The 21,393-nt window shown below is 43.7% G+C and overlaps 1 protein-coding gene across 1 annotated transcript; it reads right to left on the bottom strand.

The window, feature by feature from the left end:
- Positions 1–7,441: 7,441 nt before the first annotated feature.
- LOC308322920 (actin-1-like) lies at positions 7,442–21,103 on the bottom strand (the record flags this gene model as incomplete). The annotated part of the gene is made up of 8 exons (XM_080774409.1): positions 7,442–7,579; positions 8,925–9,106; positions 11,099–11,284; positions 16,195–16,356; positions 17,608–17,692; positions 17,845–17,955; positions 19,214–19,336; positions 20,978–21,103. The coding sequence occupies 8 exons, from the start codon at positions 21,101–21,103 to the stop codon at positions 7,442–7,444; spliced, it is 1,113 nt and encodes a 370-aa protein (XP_080630535.1).
- Between the last annotated feature and the right edge of the window lie 290 nt (positions 21,104–21,393).

The raw sequence follows: 21,393 nt of genomic DNA on the forward strand, positions 1-21,393 counted from the left end.
TCTTTGTCCAGTGTCCATTCTGGGTCTGGAAACGGCACTTTTTTGAGTGTTGACCCCAATAGAAGGTCTGCTGCTCTGAATTTTACACCTCTCCCGCTTAGCGGAGACTGTGGGGTGGTAGAGGACATCTCCCCGGACGCGTGGGTATGTCCAGATAGTTGCCTCGCGGAGGCCTCTTTGTCCAGTGTCCAGTCTGGGTCCGGAAACGGTAATTTTTTTTGCATTGACCCCAGTAGAAGCTCTGCTGCTCTGATTTTTACACCTCTCCCGCTTAGCGGAGACTGTGGGGTGGTAGAGGACATCTCCCCGGACGCGTGGGTATGTCCAGATAGTTGCCTCGCGGAGGCCTCTTTGTCCAGTGTCCAGTCTGGGTCCGGAAACGGTACATTTTTTTGCATTGACCCCATTAGAAGCTCTGCTGCTGTGAATTTTACACCTCTCCCGCTTAGCGGAGACTGGGGTGTGGTACAGGACATCTCCCTGAACGCGTGGGTGTGTCCAGATAGTTGCCTCGCGGAGGCCTCTTTGTCCAGTGTCCATTCTGTGTCTGGAAACGGCACTTTTTTGAGTGTTGACCCCAATAGAAGCTCTGCTGCTCTGAATTTTACACCTCTCCCGCTTAGCGGAGACTGTGGGGTGGTAGAGGACATCTCCCCGGACGCGTGGGTATGTCCAGATAGTTGCCTCGCGGAGCCGTCTTTTGTCCAGTGTCCACTTTATAAAGTCCATGCACTCCAGTGAATAGCATTTATCCATTTAGATAACTTTTTTATGTTATTTAATTACTTATTTTTACACAGAAACATAATGTGTGTATTTACAATAACTGTAATGTAATAATAATACTAATAATGTAATGTAAAAAATATTTAATTAACGAATTAAATAACCTTATTTTATTCTGAAAGCAACCGGATGTCTTAAATCTGCTAGCTCTCAGACCGGAAGTTCTAAAACTGCTCATAAGACGGAGCCTTACTTTGGTTGGTGGCACTGTCTAGTGAGCTAATCTAGTGAGCTAATTTAAGACTTGCGGTGGACGATCTCTTCAAAATAAGAGTACCCTCTAGAGCATTGAAAAAAAGTTTAATTTGCACATTAGAACTACAAATTAAGCATTTAAATGATGCTATAAGACACACATTATGTTTCTGTGTAAAAACAAGTAATTAAATAATAATAATAATAATAATAAAGTTATCTAAATGGATAAATGCTATTCACTGGAGTGCATGGACTTTATAAAGTGGACACTGGACAAAAGACGGCTCCGCGAGGCAACTATCTGGACATACCCACGCGTTCGGGGAGATGTCCTCTACCACACCCCACTCTCCGCTAAGCGGGAGAGGTGTAAAATTCAGAGCAGCAGACCTTCTATTGGGGTCAACACTCAAAAAAGTGCCGTTTCCAGACCCAGAATGGACACTGGACAAAGAGGCCTCCGCGAGGCAACTATCTGGACATACCCACGCGTCCGGGGAGATGTCCTCTACCACCCCACAGTCTCCGCTAAGCGGGAGAGGTGTAAAATTCACAGCAGCAGAGCTTCTACTGGGGTCAATGCAAAAAAATGTACCGTTTACCGATTTTATATACTGAAAAGAATAGCAGTGTTCATGTGCAGGAAGACAGCACTAGTGTAGATGAATCACATTTAAATCAAACCAGCAGTGTTCATGTGCAGCCGATAAAGCCTGAAAAGAATAGCAGTGTTCATGTGCAGGAAGACAGCACTAGTGTAGATGAATCACATTTAAATCAAACCAGCAGTGTTCATGTGCCTATAAAGCCAGTTGTTGTGCACCACGCATTTCATGAGAGCACTGTACATAATCAGTCTGTACAGACTCTGAGTCTAGATGCTGTAGAAATAGATCACTCGTATAGCACTGTACATAATCAGTCTGTACAGACTCTGAGTCTAGATGATGGTACTGTTCAGACTAAGTGTCATGGGACTATCTAGTGCTACATTAGGACCCTTCAAACACAGTGCCATTGAACCTACTACCTTTACTTTGAAGTTTACATTGACCCCAGTAGAAGCTCTGCTGCTGTGAATTTTACACCTCTCCCGCTTAGCGGAGAGTGGGGTGTGGTAGAGGACATCTCCCCGGACGCGTGGGTATGTCCAGATAGTTGCCTCGCGGAGCCGTCTTTTGTCCAGTGTCCAGTCTGGGTCCGGAAACGGTATTTTTTTTGCATTGACCCCATTAGAAGCTCTGCTGCTGTGAATTTTACACCTCTCCCGCTTAGCGGAGACTGTGGGGTGGTAGAGGACATCTCCCCGGACGCGTGGGTATGTCCAGATAGTTGCCTCGCGGAGGCCTCTTTGTCCAGTGTCCAATCTGGGTCTGGAAACGGCACTTTTTTGAGTGTTGACCCCAATAGAAGGTCTGCTGCTCTGAATTTTACACCTCTCCCGCTTAGCGGAGACTGTGGGGTGGTAGAGGACATCTCCCCGGACGCGTGGGTATGTCCAGATAGTTGCCTCGCGGAGCCGTCTTTTGTCCAGTGTCCACTTTATAAAGTCCATGCACTCCAGTGAATAGCATTTATCCATTTAGATAACTTTTTTATGTTATTTAATTACTTATTTTTACACAGAAACATAATGTGTGTCTTTACAATAACTGTAATGTAATAATAATACTAATAATGTAATGTAATAATTATTTAAATAACGAATTAAATATACTTATTTTATTCTGAAGGCAACCGGATGTCTTAAATTAGCTAGCTCTCAGACAGGAAGTTCTAAATTAGCTCATAAGACGGAGCCTTGGTTGGTGACGTTTCCACCCGGACGTGGGGGGGGGGGGGGGGGGACACATAGCCCTCTCTCTCTCGTCCGGGTTGAAACACACTATTCTTAGTTCCAACGCAGAAAACCCATAAATGCTCGTTTAGATTTCGATCATAAACAGACACATTTTATTGTAAAAAGAAGAAAATAAAACCACTCCAAATTAATTAATATTGTACCATGAATTCCAATGTGTATTCTAACGACATTTATTTTTGGAAAAACGAATTTAATGTCAGGACGTGTATTATGCATTGGTCCGTTGTCACCACAAGGTGGCAGCAAGAGCAAGCCTATATTTTGCATCCTTATGTTGTTGTAAAATGGAGCTGTTAAATGAGGAAAAGTAATGTAGGCCTAATCAGTGGTGATGTGATCACTGATAAGTGATGTATGCGTAGCCGTAGGCTATAGCTACAGAAAGGTGAATGACCCTCACTGCAGAAAATTACATTACAAATGTTTGTATTTAGTTTAGTTGTTTTATTAACAGTATTGTAAAAAAAAAAAGTAACTTTGGCACAATGTAAATACACCAACATTGGTTACACTAGAATATTCATGTTTAAATGTTCTAGACAAGATGTTCTCACTGTAGGCCTATAGGTGACGACTCCCCAACATTATCATGATTCATATTTAAACTGAGATATATTGTTCTTTAAACTCCACTATATTTATTTGAAATGATTAGTTACTAGTGACTTTGATTATTATTACAAAACATACATTAACCACTTCAGCCCTATACATCGCGACGATATCGCAATGCAACGCAATGAGCATTGTGAGCTTGTATAGCAAATTTCTATTTTTTCATACATTTGAAAACTTGTGAAATGGGACATAGCCTACTGCATAATGAGTACTTTGTACTTTAAGTACATTTTGACACCAATAGGCTACTTTTTTACTTTTACTCTAGCCTATATTTTGAATTCCGGACTTTTACTTGTAACAGAGTATATTTCGAACTTTATTGCAATAGGCCTATTGCTACTTTTTCTTAAGTAAACAATGAGTAGCCTACTTCTTCCGTCCGGCCTAGGTTGATAGATGAGAGAGGGCCGGGGGAGAGAGGGAGAGGTAGAGAGAGAGAGATAGAGAGGTTACTAGATGTGACATGTGAGGCCTCTTATTTTGACTCATTTGTGACGTGTTGTGAGCTTGTCTTCAAAATAGTCAGCATGAATAATATGGTTGAAGTGGTAATTCCACTGATTTTGTTGCTAAAAGCATGGGCTGGGGGCCCCCTGGAAACGCCTCAAGGACCCCTGGGGTTCCCCGGACCACACTTTTAGAACCACTGTATTCATGACATAGGCCTACCTATGATCTATACGCAATATTCATGTTTAAATGTGGTAGGTCACCAAGCCTTTCAGCCATTATAAAATCACACCCGTGTGAAGTGAGGGGCGCTCTTTTGTCATAGTTACATCATCTCATTCTGGCCAATCACAATTTGTGTCTTCACTTTTCCGTCCTCACTTTTGTCTTTGTCAATGTTTGTACACAAACCCGGAAAGCTGGACATAGGAGGTGCTCAAAAAATACAAGGTGACCTCACACCTCTTATGGTTTATTGCTTTAATCTACAAGCACACAACACATCGATTCGCACCACGTTCTGAGTTTGTAGATGCAGGCTATTTTCACTACTTCATAACCCAAGACCTCTTCTTCTCCATATTTCAACTATTTGCGTAAATTAATGCCCAACTTTTGATGAATACAAATAGACTAGTAGCCAGAATGTGAACCCGGACATGTTGAGTACACCAACGTTTTATGTTAGAAATGTTTATTATGGGTCCCCAGTATGTAGAAACTGCCGGTTGCTAACTTGCGAGCAATTTTCATAATTGGCATACTATGTGACCATACTGTACCATTAACAACCTGTAAAAGGCAAAAAAGGCAAAATGTCATCATGCTTTATTAGCATGTGACATGTCAATCTAGGCCTTCTAGGGGGTTGTCATGATGCTGAATCCATTCCAAGCATTAGTTTTTCACAAAAAACACTCCTTTGGCTAAAATGGCCATAGCCACTCCATCATCCCATTTGTGATGTAATTTGTATCTACTATTACAGTATAATATAATTTGTATCTACTATTACAGTATAATAATATGTACAAGCACATTCAACCAGTTTAGTTCACTCGTGTATGGATTCTAATGATTTAGCCTTGAGACTAACTCACTTGTATAATTATGCATGTCTGATATTACTACTACTATTGTCCTGCCCCACAACAAAACTACAAGGACCACGTCGTTGGTCAGGTAAAAAAAGAAAAGCAGATTGTTTTCCTGAAGAGCTTTTATTGTGAAATCCTGCAGCATTCATACAGTAATCACCATAGACACATCTATTTCTTTAAATATATATGGTAATCGCATCCTAGCTGTTAACATGACATGCAATCACAATGCTGCTTTAGTCTTTAGTCTTTTCAAATTAAAACAATTTGTAGCGCTGCCACAGAAAAGGATTTATTTTATTTATGGCATTTAAAAGTGTATGTCACATTATGTAATAATGGTCCTTAATCCCTTAAGGGTAAGGCCCTAAGATGTTTTATTTTGTTATTGTTTAAGGGGTGTTTTGAAAGCCTATGTTATGATTTGAGGGGATTGTTTTGATTGGCGGGTCCGAGGCTGTCTGACGCACTACAAAATAGTTGGTGGCGGAGCGATAAGGAACAATAGGAGCATGATGGCGTGCACGAGACGCAGACTTAAATTACTATTTTCTTACAGACCTAGCTAATAAACTATTTAGCGGGCGTACGTGCGTGCGTGCGCGAATGGCGGGCATTCGGTTCAAACGGGTTTCATAACTTTCAGCTCATTCATTTAATTTTGTGGGCGTTTACACCTGTCTGTATTATTATTAGTATTATTTGGTTGGATAAAGAGCCACATAACTTCATCACAACTTTGCTGTGTTCTCATGAGTTTGTTTGCTGTTTGTCTATTGTCTATTAAGCTATTCCTGTCATTCTACTTAAATCAGTTGTGTCAAAAGGAGATCAGTCACTATCCCGTACTATAAAAAAGAGTAACAGTTAATTTTAATTATCAAACCGTTACAAATTTGGCAATATATTAGAGCCCTTCTGGTGCACTTCACCAATTCGCTACAAGAGGGTGCCATTGGACTGTTGATATTCTGTAAGGTTTAGTTAAAGATGGAGTGCCGTAAGTTTTGTATTTTTTCCAGTTTCTCATGCGTTTATGAGGTGACAGTACTTCATTAGACCCCTTGGTGTGGTTGTTATGTGCAATGATGTTTTTCCTTTATATTTAGGGTTTATCCCTGGAGGCTGAAACCCTGACAGTCAAAAGTGCAAATGAAAAAAACTGTGATATAGTGACATGAGACGAGATGAGATGAGATATACTTTAGTAGGCTCCCGAGGAAGAAATTTGTCTTAGACAAAGGGCCCGCATGCAAGCGTAGCCCTAGTCCATGTCGCCACAGTGCAGCGCCAAATACATCTTTCTTGCATCATAGAACAAAAGAAAAAGAGGCAAAATAGGGGTAGGGGGAGCATAGAATGGGTGAGGGGTATTGACAGAGAGGGAGGGGGGGGGATGGAGACAACATATCACATTACAGTTGCATTGCGTAGGCACGGAAACTTGGGTGGGGGTGAGGGGTTGGATTTTTGGATCTGCAACAAATAAAAAAACTCTGATTCTCACACAACTCTTCAGTATGAAGGGCTGTCTGAGAGCAGGAAAAAAATGTTCACACCCGGGCAGCAGGTGGGGGGGGGGGTTGGGGATGTGATGCAGCATCACGGGGTATGTGGGTGAGGCAGTGTGTGGTGTAGGTGTGTGTGTATGGAGTTCATTGTCCGTAAGAGTTCTTGTTTTTGGGCTACTCTCGTATCTGGGGCCCAGGGTCGCGTTGTCTCAAAGTCCAGATAGTGAAAGGAATAACAGCATTGCTGTGCAGACGTTGCGGCCTTGGTTCCCAGGCGAAAACTCCTCAGTGGATTGTGGGAGAGGGAGGGTGGAGGGGGGGGGGACGACACGTGCTTCCTTTCCGCATCACAATATCATCCCATCCTCCTTTATCAACAGCTGTGGGTGCGGCTTTGGTTCAGGTGGATCTTCACCCATCACCACCCACCAAACCAGGCATACTTAATTAACTGGTGGGCGTGTCCACATAAAAACTACATTTTAACAAATACTGTACACTTTTTTTTTTTAATAATTCTTCCTCATATTATAATAATACCTGATAATCATGTTTTAGGGTGGAAAAAAAATCATGGCACTCGCATAACAACTGCTTTCAGCAATATGTCTAATAATAGTGTATAGTGAAAACAGCAGGTGCCTAGAACAAAGCCCTGCGGAACTCCGCTTAACAAAGTATAGATGGGGTTTATAAGTGGTTAAGCGGGGGATTTAGAACTTTAGGGGCGTGGCTAGAATAGGTTTAGACTGTGGTGACGGGGGGAGGGGTTAAGGAAGGGTGTTTAGACTGTGGGGCGTGCATGGCTATGGAATAGTTTAGAGTTGCAGGGTGGGAGGGATTTAGTGGACTTGGAGGTGAGGTTTAGGGAGGGGTTTAGTTGGCATGGAGGGCGATATTTAGGGAGGGGTTTAGAGGCGGTGCACGATGCTGGGCCCAGTCTCGTTGTACTCCTGCTTGCTGATCCACATCGACTGGAAGGTGGAGAGAGAGGCTAGGATGGAACCTCCGATCCACACCGAGTGCTGACGCTCTGGAGGCGCAATGATCTGCAGGAGAGAAGACGATCAGTAATATTAGAGTTCTACACCTTAATCTTGATGGTGTGGGCTAGGGTTAGGTTCTGGGTTAGGATGGGAGAGCTTTAAAAAGAAACCGCTTCAACATTTGGAGATTTGTAATTAATTGATTTGGCCACCAGATGGCGTGCTTGTAAAAATGCAAGCATACAATACATTCAGATATGTAAAAATGCAAGCATACAATACATTCCAATATTTAAAAAACAAAATTAGGATGACAGTGAATAGCAAGATGCATATTCACTGGGGACTATGGAAGGCAGAGGCGTCCACTATGGTTTAATACCGGGATACAGGGATTCCAGGCTTCCCGGGTACAGGGCATGCAATTTCCCGCCCGGAATTGGCTTCGGGGCCCGTCGTCCCGGAGGTTGTTGTTTCTTGTTAGAAATTACACTAAAGGAGTTTTCGCACAGTGCGCGTTCTTTCCCCTGATCTATGAGTGAAATGTCCAATCTGAACCCTCCCATCATTTTCAAACATGTTTGATGATATTTATATGGAATTATGGATCACACTCAAGGGCTGCAACGGGAACGGGAGCCAGCGGGACCCAACGTAAATGTTAGTGGCACGGGCGGTATTTAAATACCTGCAGGACGGGCACGGGCGGTCAAGATAAATTCAGCGGATCCTGCATCCTCCCGCAATTAACCAGATACAGAGCTTATATATACACTTTAGCAAAATATGAATGCCTGAGGAGAAAGCTGCTGCACCTGTCAATCATTAGTAGCCTAATCAAACTGAGAAGTGTGATTTACCGATGGAGCAAGGAGTTTCCTTTCCCCCCGAGATGGACATTGTCACTTCTAAAACCCTTTTTGCTTTTGCCTGCGTGGGTCACTCAGCAATAACGTGAAACGGAACACAAACGAAGATAGGCTACAATTTGTTTTATAATAACCACCAGCACAGACAGAGATGCTTGGAGATCGCTTGTTGACGGCATATGCCCCAGAAGGGGCAGTAGGCGTAAGTAAGTAACCAGCACCCTCTCTCTCTCTCTCTCTCTCTCTCTCTCTCTCTCTCTCTCTCCCCCAATATAATAATAATAAACGAATCGGTGTGCTGTGCTTCACACTGGCCATGCTGGCTATTTTAACACCCGAAGAAAAGGTCCGCAAATTCCCGGGAATTAAAATGAGCCAAATCCGGGAAAATATTAAACCCTAGCGTCCACCCCCCCTGAGTCCAAGCTATAAGCTAGACTGCATGGACGGTGTTAGGGTTAGTGTTAGGATGGATGGGTGGTCTAATGTACAGGTATCTTCATGGTGGAGGGTATTAGGGTTAGGGGTCTAATATGTACCTTAATCTCCATGGTGGCGGGTGCCAGGGAGTGCATCTCTTTCTGCATACGTTTGACGATGCCCGGGAACATGGTGGTGGCTCCAGACATCACGATGTTGGCGTACAGGTCCTTACGGATGTCGACGTCACATTTCATGATGCTGACATTGGTGGCCTCGTGGATGCCCGCTGACTCCATGCCTGTAGGGGGCAGCACACAGCGGAGTGAGTGAGTGAGTGAGTGAGTGAGTGAGTGAGTGACAAAAATGCCAAAAGCCGCTCGTGCTCGGCGTCTCTTCCGGGTTTTTAGACAGCTGGCGGATGGAAATTAAGCTCCACCCATGCGGCAGAATGCCGCGGGGGCAAGCTTCTCCGGGAATCTGGCCATCCTGCCACGTGTGTGGAGCTTCATTTCCATCCACCAGTTGGATGGATGGAAGAGACGCCCGCAACGAGCGTGCTTACACCCTGTGTGAGTGAGTTAGTTAGTTAGTTATAGGCCAGCCAATCTAAGCTAAAAAAAGGCCCTGACCCAAAATAAATGGTAAATGGTGCATTTATATAGCGCCTTTATCCAAGGCGCTTTACATAGATTGTGCATTACATTCACCCATTCACACACCGATTGCGGCGGAAGCCATGCAAGGTACCAACCAGCACATCGGGAGCAATTTGGGGTTCAGTGTCTTGCCCAAGGACACTTCGACATGTAGACAGGAGGAGCCGAGATTCGAACGGCTGACCCATGGATCATTGGACGACCTGCTATACCTCTTGAGCCACAGTCGCCCAATAAATTGCAATAGTAATCGTTCAAGGTTTTTTTATTATCCTAAAATTGAGTATTATACATTTTGGATCACGGTAAATGTAGTGGTTGAAAGTTGGAGTACCATTAAAAACTAGGGTTTGTTCATGATTCTGAATCCATTCGAAGCATTTGTTTTGCACGAAAAACACTCATTGGGCTAAATTAGACCATAGCCACTTTCCCAAATGTGGCTATATATAGACATATATAGACATATATTTCCTATATAACCACTTAAATGCACATTATGAACCTGGAAATGCATATATATATGCAGCATAGGCTATATTCTGCATATTCTTGCCATATATTGGCATATTATGTTAATATATTTAAAATAAAATTATAGCACCACCATTAGCCTTTTCATGCCACGCACCCCCTAGAAGGCACTCACAGTTTGGGAACCACTGGTTCCAATTAAAATTTGATTTTTTTTGCCTACTCCAACTTTCAACCCTTGAATTTGTATGTTAAAATGTATGTTATTTCACTTATTTGGATGACCCTATAAGGATCAAGAGGCCTTGAACGATTACTATTGCAATTTATTTTGGGTCAAATCTTAGATTGAATGGCCTATTAGTGAGTCGTGTAACTTTCCCAACGTGAAGCTGTGTATGTGTTCAACAACACAGCCATTCAAAATAACAATGACAGCTATAAGGTGACGAAAGCTTGCCATCCAGTACCACAGAGGCTCATGAAAATCGTAACAAGTTACTTTTTTGGAAAATGGCAAATGCAATATTATGGGGTGCATACTTGGTTTAGTCAGCCTCTCGCAATGTTCAAATGCTTCCGTCATACATTCTGGAGAACGGAAGCTCTGATCATGAGTGAAATATAAACGCTTCCATCATACAGTCTGAAGCAACGGAAGCTCTGATCATGAGTCAAATATAAAGCAGAAGTGAAGACTCCCCACTTCCGTCTTTACAGTCGCGCACATTTTTCCTAATATAAATGGAAATCATCTAAACATTATATAGCTTGCTTCTTAGCAGAAAAGGAAATAAAAAACAAGAAATTATCACATAGTGATATTTGACAGGTGAAAGAAGCTCTGTCTCTGTTGTGTGTGTGTGTGTGTGTGTGTGTCCATTAGTATGATTATTATTTTAGTAACGTGTATTTGTCACAATCTTGCGGCGCTCCGCTGTTTCAGACGCGTTTGCTGTCTGAAACTGTAGTAACTGTAGTATGAGTAGTCAAGGTTTCCCCTGACAAAAATACATGTATTTCCGTAAACGGAAATGGCAGCTTCCTAGTACTCGGATTTAGGGAGGTGTACAGTTCCAGACTCTAAGTAGCATTCGGAGATTGTGAAATAGTTGTCTGGCTACGCAAGACTAGGGGTCAGGGGTCAGCTCAGGGGTCACCTATGAAGAAGGGCTGGAACAGTGCCTCGGGGCATCTGAACCTCTCGTTGCCGACGGTGATGACCTGTCCGTCAGGAAGCTCGTAGACCTTCTCCAGAGACGTGGAGTCGATGGCCATCTCTTGCTCGAAGTTCAACGCCACGTAGCACAGCTTCTCTTTGATGTCCCTAACGATCTCCCTCTCCGCTGTACGCACACGCACGCGCATGCACGCGTGCGTGCACACACGCACACACACACACATTTGAAATGTTTATTTATGTCCACATAATGAGAAGTACAGGAATACCTTGTTACTGTACAAAGGACATAAACACTGCCAGTGCAGTTTGACAGTGGGAGAGCAGCCAGTTACAACGTGCATGGACGGCAAAGCATCGTTACATACAGTACAGCTGACATGTCGGACACAGGGCAGCATACATAAATCATGGATAAAGGAAACAACGCCTCCTCCAAATTGAGCGGCTTCCTATAATGGCTGAAACTGAGCAATACCTCGCTAACTGCTTGGCTCTCCTTTTGGAAAGGCCGGCCATTTGTAAGCCCCTCACAACCAACTTATGCACATGCCCTAGGCTGCCAAAGATAAAAACTAAAAGTTTACATCTGTAGCCTAGCTGTGAGATGGTCTGCATTAGCTGCTGATACTTCAGCACTTTGGTTAGAAAGGCTTCTTCCAGGCTATAGTCAAAGGTACAGCCGACCTCGAGAATGAACACCTCTCTATGGTTTTCATTTACAACAATGACATCAGGGGTGTTAGCTGAGATGTTAGAGAACACAGAATCATCATTACACAGGTTAAACATCCTCGGCTTCACAGTAGAATGCTTATAAAGCATAATGGAGGACCTGAAAATGGAAGAGATGTCTTTCGATATCAAATCCACTATTCTGTCATGCCTACATATGTAAAGGCCCCTGTAAACATGGCAACCATTTAAGATGTGGGACATGGTTTCAGCTATTTGTTCATGGCCATGATGGATACAGTGAGGAGCATGATTGCCTGGAAACCAGATGGAGAGATTAAGTTTAGAAGGTAGAACCTGTAATCTCGCTTTCAAAGTAAAAACAACAATGCACTCATCAATGGCAACATTTTTGAACACAGAGTGAGAGACAGAATGGTCCGCAGCAGGAAGACATGCAGTCTTTCCTTGTAATCTCAACTCAGTCCAATGTTGTCGCTGTCTTTGTTGTTGCGCCCATAGGAGGCGACATCTGGCATTAGTCAGTGGAAGTTGATGCTCCGTTCCACACACAGTCATAGTCGCTCTGACAGAGATACTGGGGTCAGATATAACATTCTCTGAGGCAGCCACCGCCTCAGAGTTAGACCCTACCCACTCCAGGGTAACGTCAGCCCAGCAGCACATGTCATTTAGGTCTGGCCAGTCCGACCACACACCAAAGCCAGGAGAGCGACTGTCCAGCTTTCCATTGGGTTTCCTCTTGAAGCCCAGGAAGCTAGAGTCCGAACCATTCGCTAGGGGGACCTTGCGTCTTTTTAGGTCCAAGAAAAGAGAAGAACGAGCAAGCCGTCTCACATACTGGTCATCACTGTTCAGCATATTCAACAGATGGGAGACACGCGAAGCAATATAAACCCATTCAAAATTGGGGACCCCCAGACCACCCTCACCTTTACTGTGGAATATAATGTCACGTGTTGTGTGTGTGTTTAGGCCAGTCCATTGTCTCACTAACTGTACAGTTTTGTCAGTCAGCTCACGTAGTGACTTTCGTGGAACATGTACATTGGAGAATAGGTGTTGTACTTTGGCTAATGCCATTACTCTGACTGCCTCCAGCTTCATGATTAGTGGTAGGGGCGATGCATGGATTGAATCAAGTCTGCTGGAGTATTCAGAAATGATCTCCTCGACCTGATCTTTCCACTCACCTGCCACATTAAACTTGTGACCCAGGTATGTGTATGTCTGGTGACGCGAATAGACTGTTAGGGGTTTATTGCCAATTGTGAATGCAGGTATTGTATCTGTATTGGAGTGATACCAGCGGTTTCCCCCGCTCCGCCTCTCATAGAGAACTGCACATTTTGAGTCTTTGACCTCTAGTCCTGACCACTCCAAAAAGGAGTCGGTTCTGGAGAGCATGCTGTTTATTTCAGCCGCATGATAGGATGCAACCTGAACATCGTCAGCATACCCCTGTACAGGGTTAGGGGAAATGGTGTTGGCGGGGGCACACATACAGAGCCACTTCAACCACTGGTTTAGTGCTAGCACAAAATTAACAGCACTCCACGGGCAGCCAGTCTTAACACCTACTCTGAGAGGGATGGGGTCTGTGAGCTGTTTACCACAGATGACCTGTATAAATGAACCACAGTACACATTTTTGACAATATCAACATAAACCTTGGGTAGATGGATTTCCTCAAGAGCAGCTATCATCACGTTATGTGCTAGGGTTCCAAATGCATCACGGAAGTCCAGAAATACTGCAAAGAATTCACTAGACCCATGCTTAAAATCATCAATACCTGTTTTGAGGCAAAACACATGTTCATTCATGCCTTGCCGATCGATGTAAGCCTTTTGCTTGGGAGATAGTATGTTCTCATCCACAAGCCACGGGAGAATTCGGCCAAGAATGCACTTCATAAACACCTTGTAGATGGTGGGTAAGAGGGAAATGTCTCTCCAGGTTGATGGATCGTCCGGTATATTGCCTTTTTTGGGGATCCTATAGATGAGAGCACCCTTCCATGATTCAGGGACACTCCTGTTCACCAAGCAGATATTAAAGATAGACGTTAAAATATCTGGCTGCGTAGCCCTGAGATGCTCGTATGAGACACCGTCCATGCCGCACGCACTGTTATTGGGTAGCGTGCGTAATACAGTCTCCACCTCAGCCTGCGTAAAACGCGTAACGTCGGGGGGATTTACCGGCTCCGAGGATGGTATGTCCGAGCGCCAGGGCGGTGGTGGAAGTGGGTCAGTAATTGACGTTTGCCCACGACATTTATTCTGATAATGTAATTGCACATGCTCACAATTATCAGTACAGGGAGGGGGCTCGGGGAATTCGCTGTTGTTCAGAATGATTTTGATTGCGTCAGATTGTTTGTGCTGCCATAGATATGACAGCTTGTCTCTGCTCACCTTCCTCCGCTGCTGTTGCCTCGTAGACGTCAGCGAGGGCTGCACTGTGTCCCGGAGAAAACGTAACTGCTCCTCGATCCAGCCAGTAGCCAGAGCCGGTGTCACGGCCTCCGGGAGCGGCTGCTTCGTTGGTAGCTTTTTTAGCACCCGCGCTACGTACTTCAGAAGGGGGAGGCCAAAGGGCTTTCCGCTGCCGCGGCTCTCAGTTGTGAATACTCCGTTGTTGAAAAATATTCCGATCAGGAGTTTTATCAGACGGATCCAGCTCCCAGGGTCTGCTGATGAAGCGTAGTGTTGTTTCACTTGCTGCTCGCTCACCAAACTGCTCCTGAAGGCCCTCTCTGCTACCTGAAAGGCCAGCCACCGCTGCTCAGACAGGGGGTTCACCAGCTCACAGAACTCCGTAGATTCTAGCTCCACACCCAGCGGGGGACTCGGCGTTGGGTCGTGGGGTAGCCGCTTTTGCTGGTACACTCTTCCACTCTGGAGTGCTTGTTTGTACGCAACTCTGATTGCAGAAACCAGACACATTGTCCAGACTGCTCTCCATAAAGTCATCTTGCACATAACTACATTAACGACGGCAGTTACGACGGGTGTGGTTGTTAATATTTCATAAAAACAACATTGGTGCTGTGCGGTGCTTCACCTCCGTGCTGCCACCTCGACACACACACACACACACACACACACACACACACACACACACACACTGTGATTGATTTCAGTCATTTGGATTCCAGAAGCCAGCATGTCTTCTATTTTTGGTTTGTTATTTTCAGATTAAAGCATTTGACATTTGAAGTGGTCAAACTCACATGTTCAGAAGCATCTTCCATAATATTTTACTAGTCGATATTTCATAAAAGCAAATAGGGAAGCCTCAGTCTGTGATTTCTTCCCCTGGTTGGCAGTACAGTATGTACAGTATAAACAGCAATGTTACTAACATAATTACATCTTGTGTTAATTGTTTAGGAAACAGCACACATTAGGACTTGTTCACACAAACATTTCAAGTCCTGAGATTTGATTTTGCTTTCATCCATGGTTACTACTTACTACACTTGGCATCTGGGAACCCATCGGCAAAACAAATAATAGCTAAAACACGTTCCGAATGCCCCTGCCGACAGATTCAGTAGCGCAGCTTGCAATCTGTTCTTGAGAGATGACATCACTGTACTTGTGATGACATCAACATCGTGGGATAAAAATCATTGAATTAGAGGGCAGTTGTTTTCAACATTGTTCACGTCAAGGTCTATTATTTATTTAGCATGCGTGAGCCACGGAACCACCATCTGATGGCATTTTGCCTCTCAGACCCAAAACTAAAGAATATGTTGTCGCCACTGGATAAGATTTTGTCCACAATTCCGTACTGTATTAATGTTGGTATACCATAAGGAGAGATAACAGGCAAACCTGTCTGTCTGTATAGCCTACAATTCTTGTAAATTAAATAATGCAGATTTCTAACCAAACATTTAACTCTTTAGAGCATACAATGGAAAAGACAGACAGACAGACAGACAGACAGATGTCCGTCCATTTGGTTTCATTTTACACTCTCAAGAGTTAAAGATCCATTTGGTTACCAAAATACCAACTCTCCATCATTTAGCTGGGGACCACCTGGAGCCGCCTCAAGGACAGTATGGTGGCTGGTTGAGAACCGCTGGGCACAACAGGGGCGTTGGCCATTCAGTGGTTCTACAGATCGAAAGCCCGTTAATTTTCCCCGGTAAAGATTTCCGAAAATCTAATGATATCTAATAATAATATAATAATCTAATAAAAAATAATGAATATGCATATATTCATTATTTTAAGCCCTGGAACCGCAAGTGAACCATGGCTAGAACACATTCGATGCTGTACGTGTACAAAGACATGTTAAAAACGTCAAATAAATGTATTATTAGTGAGTGCGCGTGTGTGTGTGCGTGCGTGTACCTGTGGTGGTGAAGCTGTATCCTCTCTCACTCAGGATCTTCTTGAGGTAGTCGGTGAGGTCTCCTCCACCCAGGTCCATCCTACGGATGGCATGAGTTAGAGCATAGCCCTCGTAGATAGGAACACAATGGGTCACTCCTTTGCCACTGTCTAGGACTATACCTTGGTGGAGAAAGTATAGAAGGCATTATTTTACACACACGCACGCACGCACGTGTGGTGTAATTTGAATCATTTAGCATATTCATAACTACATGGTTAGTCATAATTGTTAAACTTGCGAGCCATTTCTCCTTTCATCATCCACCACAGTGTCTTAACTATTTGCATATCAATTGTTCCACAGGCAGGAAGCCTTGTGGCTTCACTCTTTGACTTCTCAAGATAATTCTTGAGTGATCTTTTATCTGATATTATCTTTAGTGTCTCCAAACTAGGCTTTAGGCCTTTCTGTTGACTGATAGAGGAGCCATTCTTTAGGGTAGGAGGCTATACAGTTTGTCTTCATGCATTTTGATGAGTACTACAGGGACTGTCACAGTTGGGGGTCTTTGATTAGCTGTTTCCCCTGACACACACACACACACACACACACACACACACACACACACACACACACACACACACACACACACACACACAGGGACAAAAGGTGAGACCAGACTGCATGAGGGGGATGGATAAAAGGGATGCGTTGGGAAGGGCTTGGGGTGCTCTGAGGCTGGTGAGTTGGAAAATGGAGGAGCCCAGGACGGTTCAGGCTCACCCTGGCCTGAATGTGCTGCTATAAGATGGAAAAGATGACTTTGCTATGCTTGTAACCTGATGTAACTATGGGAGATGCCTTGATTGAATAAAGAAGGACTTTGCCTGGGAATCGGAGCTCATTTGTTGTTCATTCTACATTAGGAAAATAAGGTACGGATCCACAGGAAAATATACGACACACGCACGCACACACACAAACACACACACACACACACACACACACACACACACACACACACACACACACACACACACACACGTATAATAATTACATTTTAATATGTTATTTGGATGAAAAAACATTGCACGATTACTATTGCAATTTCTTTTTGGGGCAAATCTTACTCTTAGATTGACTGGCCTATAGCCTCGATGACCTTACAGGTGTATGCATATATAGGCTCAACTTATGTAACTTAGATAGCATTTTATTTAGACATAGCACTCTATAGTAGTGTATACCCATAGTTTCATTATATACAGTAGATATTCCACTGTTTTAGCTTATGTATGATTCATGATTACTATTTTTATGTATTTTATGTATTACCATGTTTTTTGTTCTTGCTTACTGTAAATTGCTCTGGATTAAGAGTGGCAGACAGACAGACAAGACAAGACAAGACAAGACAGGCAGACACTGACCAGTTCTGCGTCCAGCAGCGTACAGTGACAGGACAGCCTGTTTGGCGAGGTACATCGCAGGAGTGTTGAATGACTCAAACATGATCTGAGTAGAGAGAGATTGAAATAATAAGGTGTGTGTGTGTGTGTGTGTGTGTGTGTGTGTGTGTGTGTGTGTGTGTGTGCGTGTGTGCGTGTGTGTGTGTGTGTGTGTGTGTGTGTGTGTGTGCGTGTGTGTGTGCGTGAATGTGTGTGCACCTGTGTCGTCTTCTCTCTGTTGGCCTTGGGGTTCAGCGGAGTTTCGGTCATCAGGATAGGATGTTCTTCGGGGGCCACTCGCAGCTCGTTGTAGAGTGCGTGATGCCAAATCTGACAGATTGATTGATTGAACTTTTTGTTTAAATTATTTCAGAGTATGTAGAATGCGGGTACATTTCAAACAAATGTACAGGTCAATACAGGACGAAACCATGAAAAGACTTGTTTCAGGGTCCTCCATTTTCAATTCATCAGAAGATTTAAAGGCAAATACTTAAAAACGGGAAATCATCATTATAAAGTAAAAATGTACAATGTTGGGTGGGAAAGATGGGGGGGGGACGGCAATTCGACGGCAGTTTCGAATTGCAGCCGTCTGTAAGGTGTGGTTTTGAAGGAGTCTAGGGATTCACATTTTCTTCAACAGATGCAGAAAGTGAAGCCTCTGGTGGGCTTTGCTCACGATATTACTGGTGTTAAAAGGATTCCTGGCTAATAAGACAAATATGCTATATTATATATTAAAACATTATACTTGCCCTCTACAACTACAATGGTTTGATGATGTCCATGTGTTGTCCTATGGAATGTATGCAATGCATATGCTAATAAAGACAAATACTTCTTACGGATAATATGAGCATCAAAGCAATATTTTAAATACTTTTTGCATATTTCATACAGGGCCAGACCACACATGGACATAGGACATCATCAACTTGCGACAGGAACAGCTCCAATTGAGTGAAAGATTCTCTCTTTATGTAGTTATAGAGGTCAAGTATAATATTTTAAGGCATATTTGTATTATTAGCCAGGGATCCTTTTAACTTCCCATTTCAGTGAGCGGCAAATAGTGGTGCCAAGGAATTTAAAGCCGTCAACCCTGTCACCACCCTGTCAACGTGCTGGTCGCTAATAACCAGGGACGGGGGAACAATCTCACTTTTCCGAAAGTTAAAGATAATTTATTTGGTCTTATCCAAGTTTATTGTATGATTGTTCGAGGTGCACCATTGTGTGTGTGTGTGTGTTTGTGTGTGTGTGTGTTTTGATTGATTGATTGAAATATTTATTAACAGTTTGTAGAATTACAGTACATTTCAAGCACAAACTCAATACAAAGACTGTTAACTGTGAGTGGACGACCCGATTAAGCATTACACTTGTTTACAACAGGGTCCACATTGTTCAATTCATCAAAACATTTAGAGACATACAAATAGACACTTCTATGTAGTTAAGGAATAGAACAGGAATTCATCATATAGGAAGCAAAAAGGGAAAAGAGAAAAGTGTGTGTGTGTGTGTGTGTGTGTGTGTGTGTGTGTGTGTGTGTGTGTGCGTGCGTGCGTGCGTGTGTGTGTACCTTCCCCATGTCGTCCCAGTTGGTGATGATGCCGTGCTCTACGGGGTATTTCAGATTCAAATTGCCACTATTCAACAGAGCCTCAGACCCCACATAGACGTCTTTCAGCCCAGCCACCACCCCCTACAGACAGGCAGGCAGGCAGGCAGACAGACAGACAGACAGACAGGTTTAGACATAGGTTTACTGAGGTTACGTTTAGGAATACCAGGTGGCGACAAGAGATTTCACCCACAGGGTAGATAACATTTGTAATAAACCAAACCGTTACATCGGTCAAGATTTAAGCAAGTTAGGAGTATTTTTGCTTGAGCAGATCACCAGCTACCTTAGGCGCAATTCATACTCCTATTTTAGAGCCAAATAAGAGTCGGTTCGAGCCTACAATGTGACGTAATTTGAGGTTTGGGGGGGGGGGGGGGGGGGGGCGGGTACCGTCCTAAAGTCGGCTCTTCGGTGCTACTGAAAATTTCTGACAAGCTGAAATCATTTCGGCACTGCAGCGGTAAAATAGGAGTATGAATCGGCCCATAGAACGCACCAGAAAAGTTGACTGTAGCAAGATGGCCGTCGGTGAACTGCACTTTAGACTCCGACTCCTAGCCCCCCTTTCTGAAACCAGCTCCTCGCCACTCGCCCTACACACTTGCCCTCGATATGCACGTTCACGCGAGGCTGCGCCATATTAAGTGTCGTCCGAAACCAAGCAGCCTTGAGTGGAAGTGGCTTATAAAGCCCTCAAGAGCGAGTCTGTGCCGATCTAGACTCGATTGCCTTGTGCAGCCCTGCTCTCTGCTCGCCTGGAAACGGCGACATACAAATGTAAGTACCACCACAAATAAATTATAAATGAACTCCTCCTAAATAATCTTCATCTGATGCAGAATAGACAACGCTCCAACTGATGTTCACAAGGGCTCTTTATTTACCCCACCGTGAAAAACTATGAATGAAACCACACAAACAAAACAACTTTTAACAATGATTTATAAACACCATGGATGTATATGACATGTCATTTTTGACAGTCACGCTGTATTTCCTTTTTCCATATTAATGAAATCCACATGTCACACAAACATACACGATGAAATGCAATATAACTGTACAAACAAAATAACAGGTAACGCAATTGCATGATGGTAACCATGGCAACGAATGGTGTCTGTTTCCTGTTTCTGCACAAGGAGGGCGAGTGTATTTCCAAACAGTTTTTTATACCCAGCACCCTAATCAAGGGAACTTGATTCAGCTGGAGGGGCACTTCCTGATGAGGGAACCTCCCGAGAGCACTTCAAGTCAAGGGACTGGTTTCAGAAAGGGCCTAGCCTTTCTTTATAGAACCTCCAAGAAAATGTGAGTGCAAGTAATGCAAGTATTGTTTTTTCAAAAGGGACGCATCATGAAAACTTACCACTCATTTCACAACTTCCCACATATTTCACCACATAAAATAACATTAAATCCTGCATACTGGTAGTTTGCAAATTCACATATTTCGCATATTTCATAACATTCAGATTTTCAATTTCACTGCATAATATCCCATAAAAACCTGCATATTTCATCACAAAATCACGTATTTTAACTCGCAAAATCAAGGATTTTAGTCTGCATAATCAAGGATTTTAGCCCTCATAATCAAAGATTTTTGCCCACGTTTTTCTGGAGGGTCTATTCTTTATAGCTATATGACCAATGGCGAGGTCTCATACAGTATATCGATCTATCTATCTATGGTCGAATCGACCAATGGCATCTCACCTGGTGCTTGGGACGTCCCACGATGGACGGGAAGACGGCGCGAGGGGCGTCGTCTCCGGCAAAGCCCGCCCTGCACATGCCACTCCCATTATCAACCACACACGCAGGGGTTTCATCCTCACACATGACTGACACTGTGCACGCACGCACGCACACACGCACACACACACACACACACACACACACTTTATTTCATTATTTATCACACACCAAAGCAAACCTCTTCATCACACATGACTGACACTGTGCACGCACACACACACACACAGAGACACTTTATTTAATTATTTATCACACACCAAAGCAAACCTCTTCATCACACATGACTGACACTACGCACGCGCACGCACACACACACACACACACACACACACACACACACACACACACACACAAACACACGACTTGAGAGAGAG

The sequence above is a fragment of the Protomyctophum bolini genome (assembly GCF_963924005.1).
Source record: "Protomyctophum bolini genome assembly, chromosome: 10".
Classification (NCBI taxonomy): domain Eukaryota; kingdom Metazoa; phylum Chordata; class Actinopteri; order Myctophiformes; family Myctophidae; genus Protomyctophum; species Protomyctophum bolini.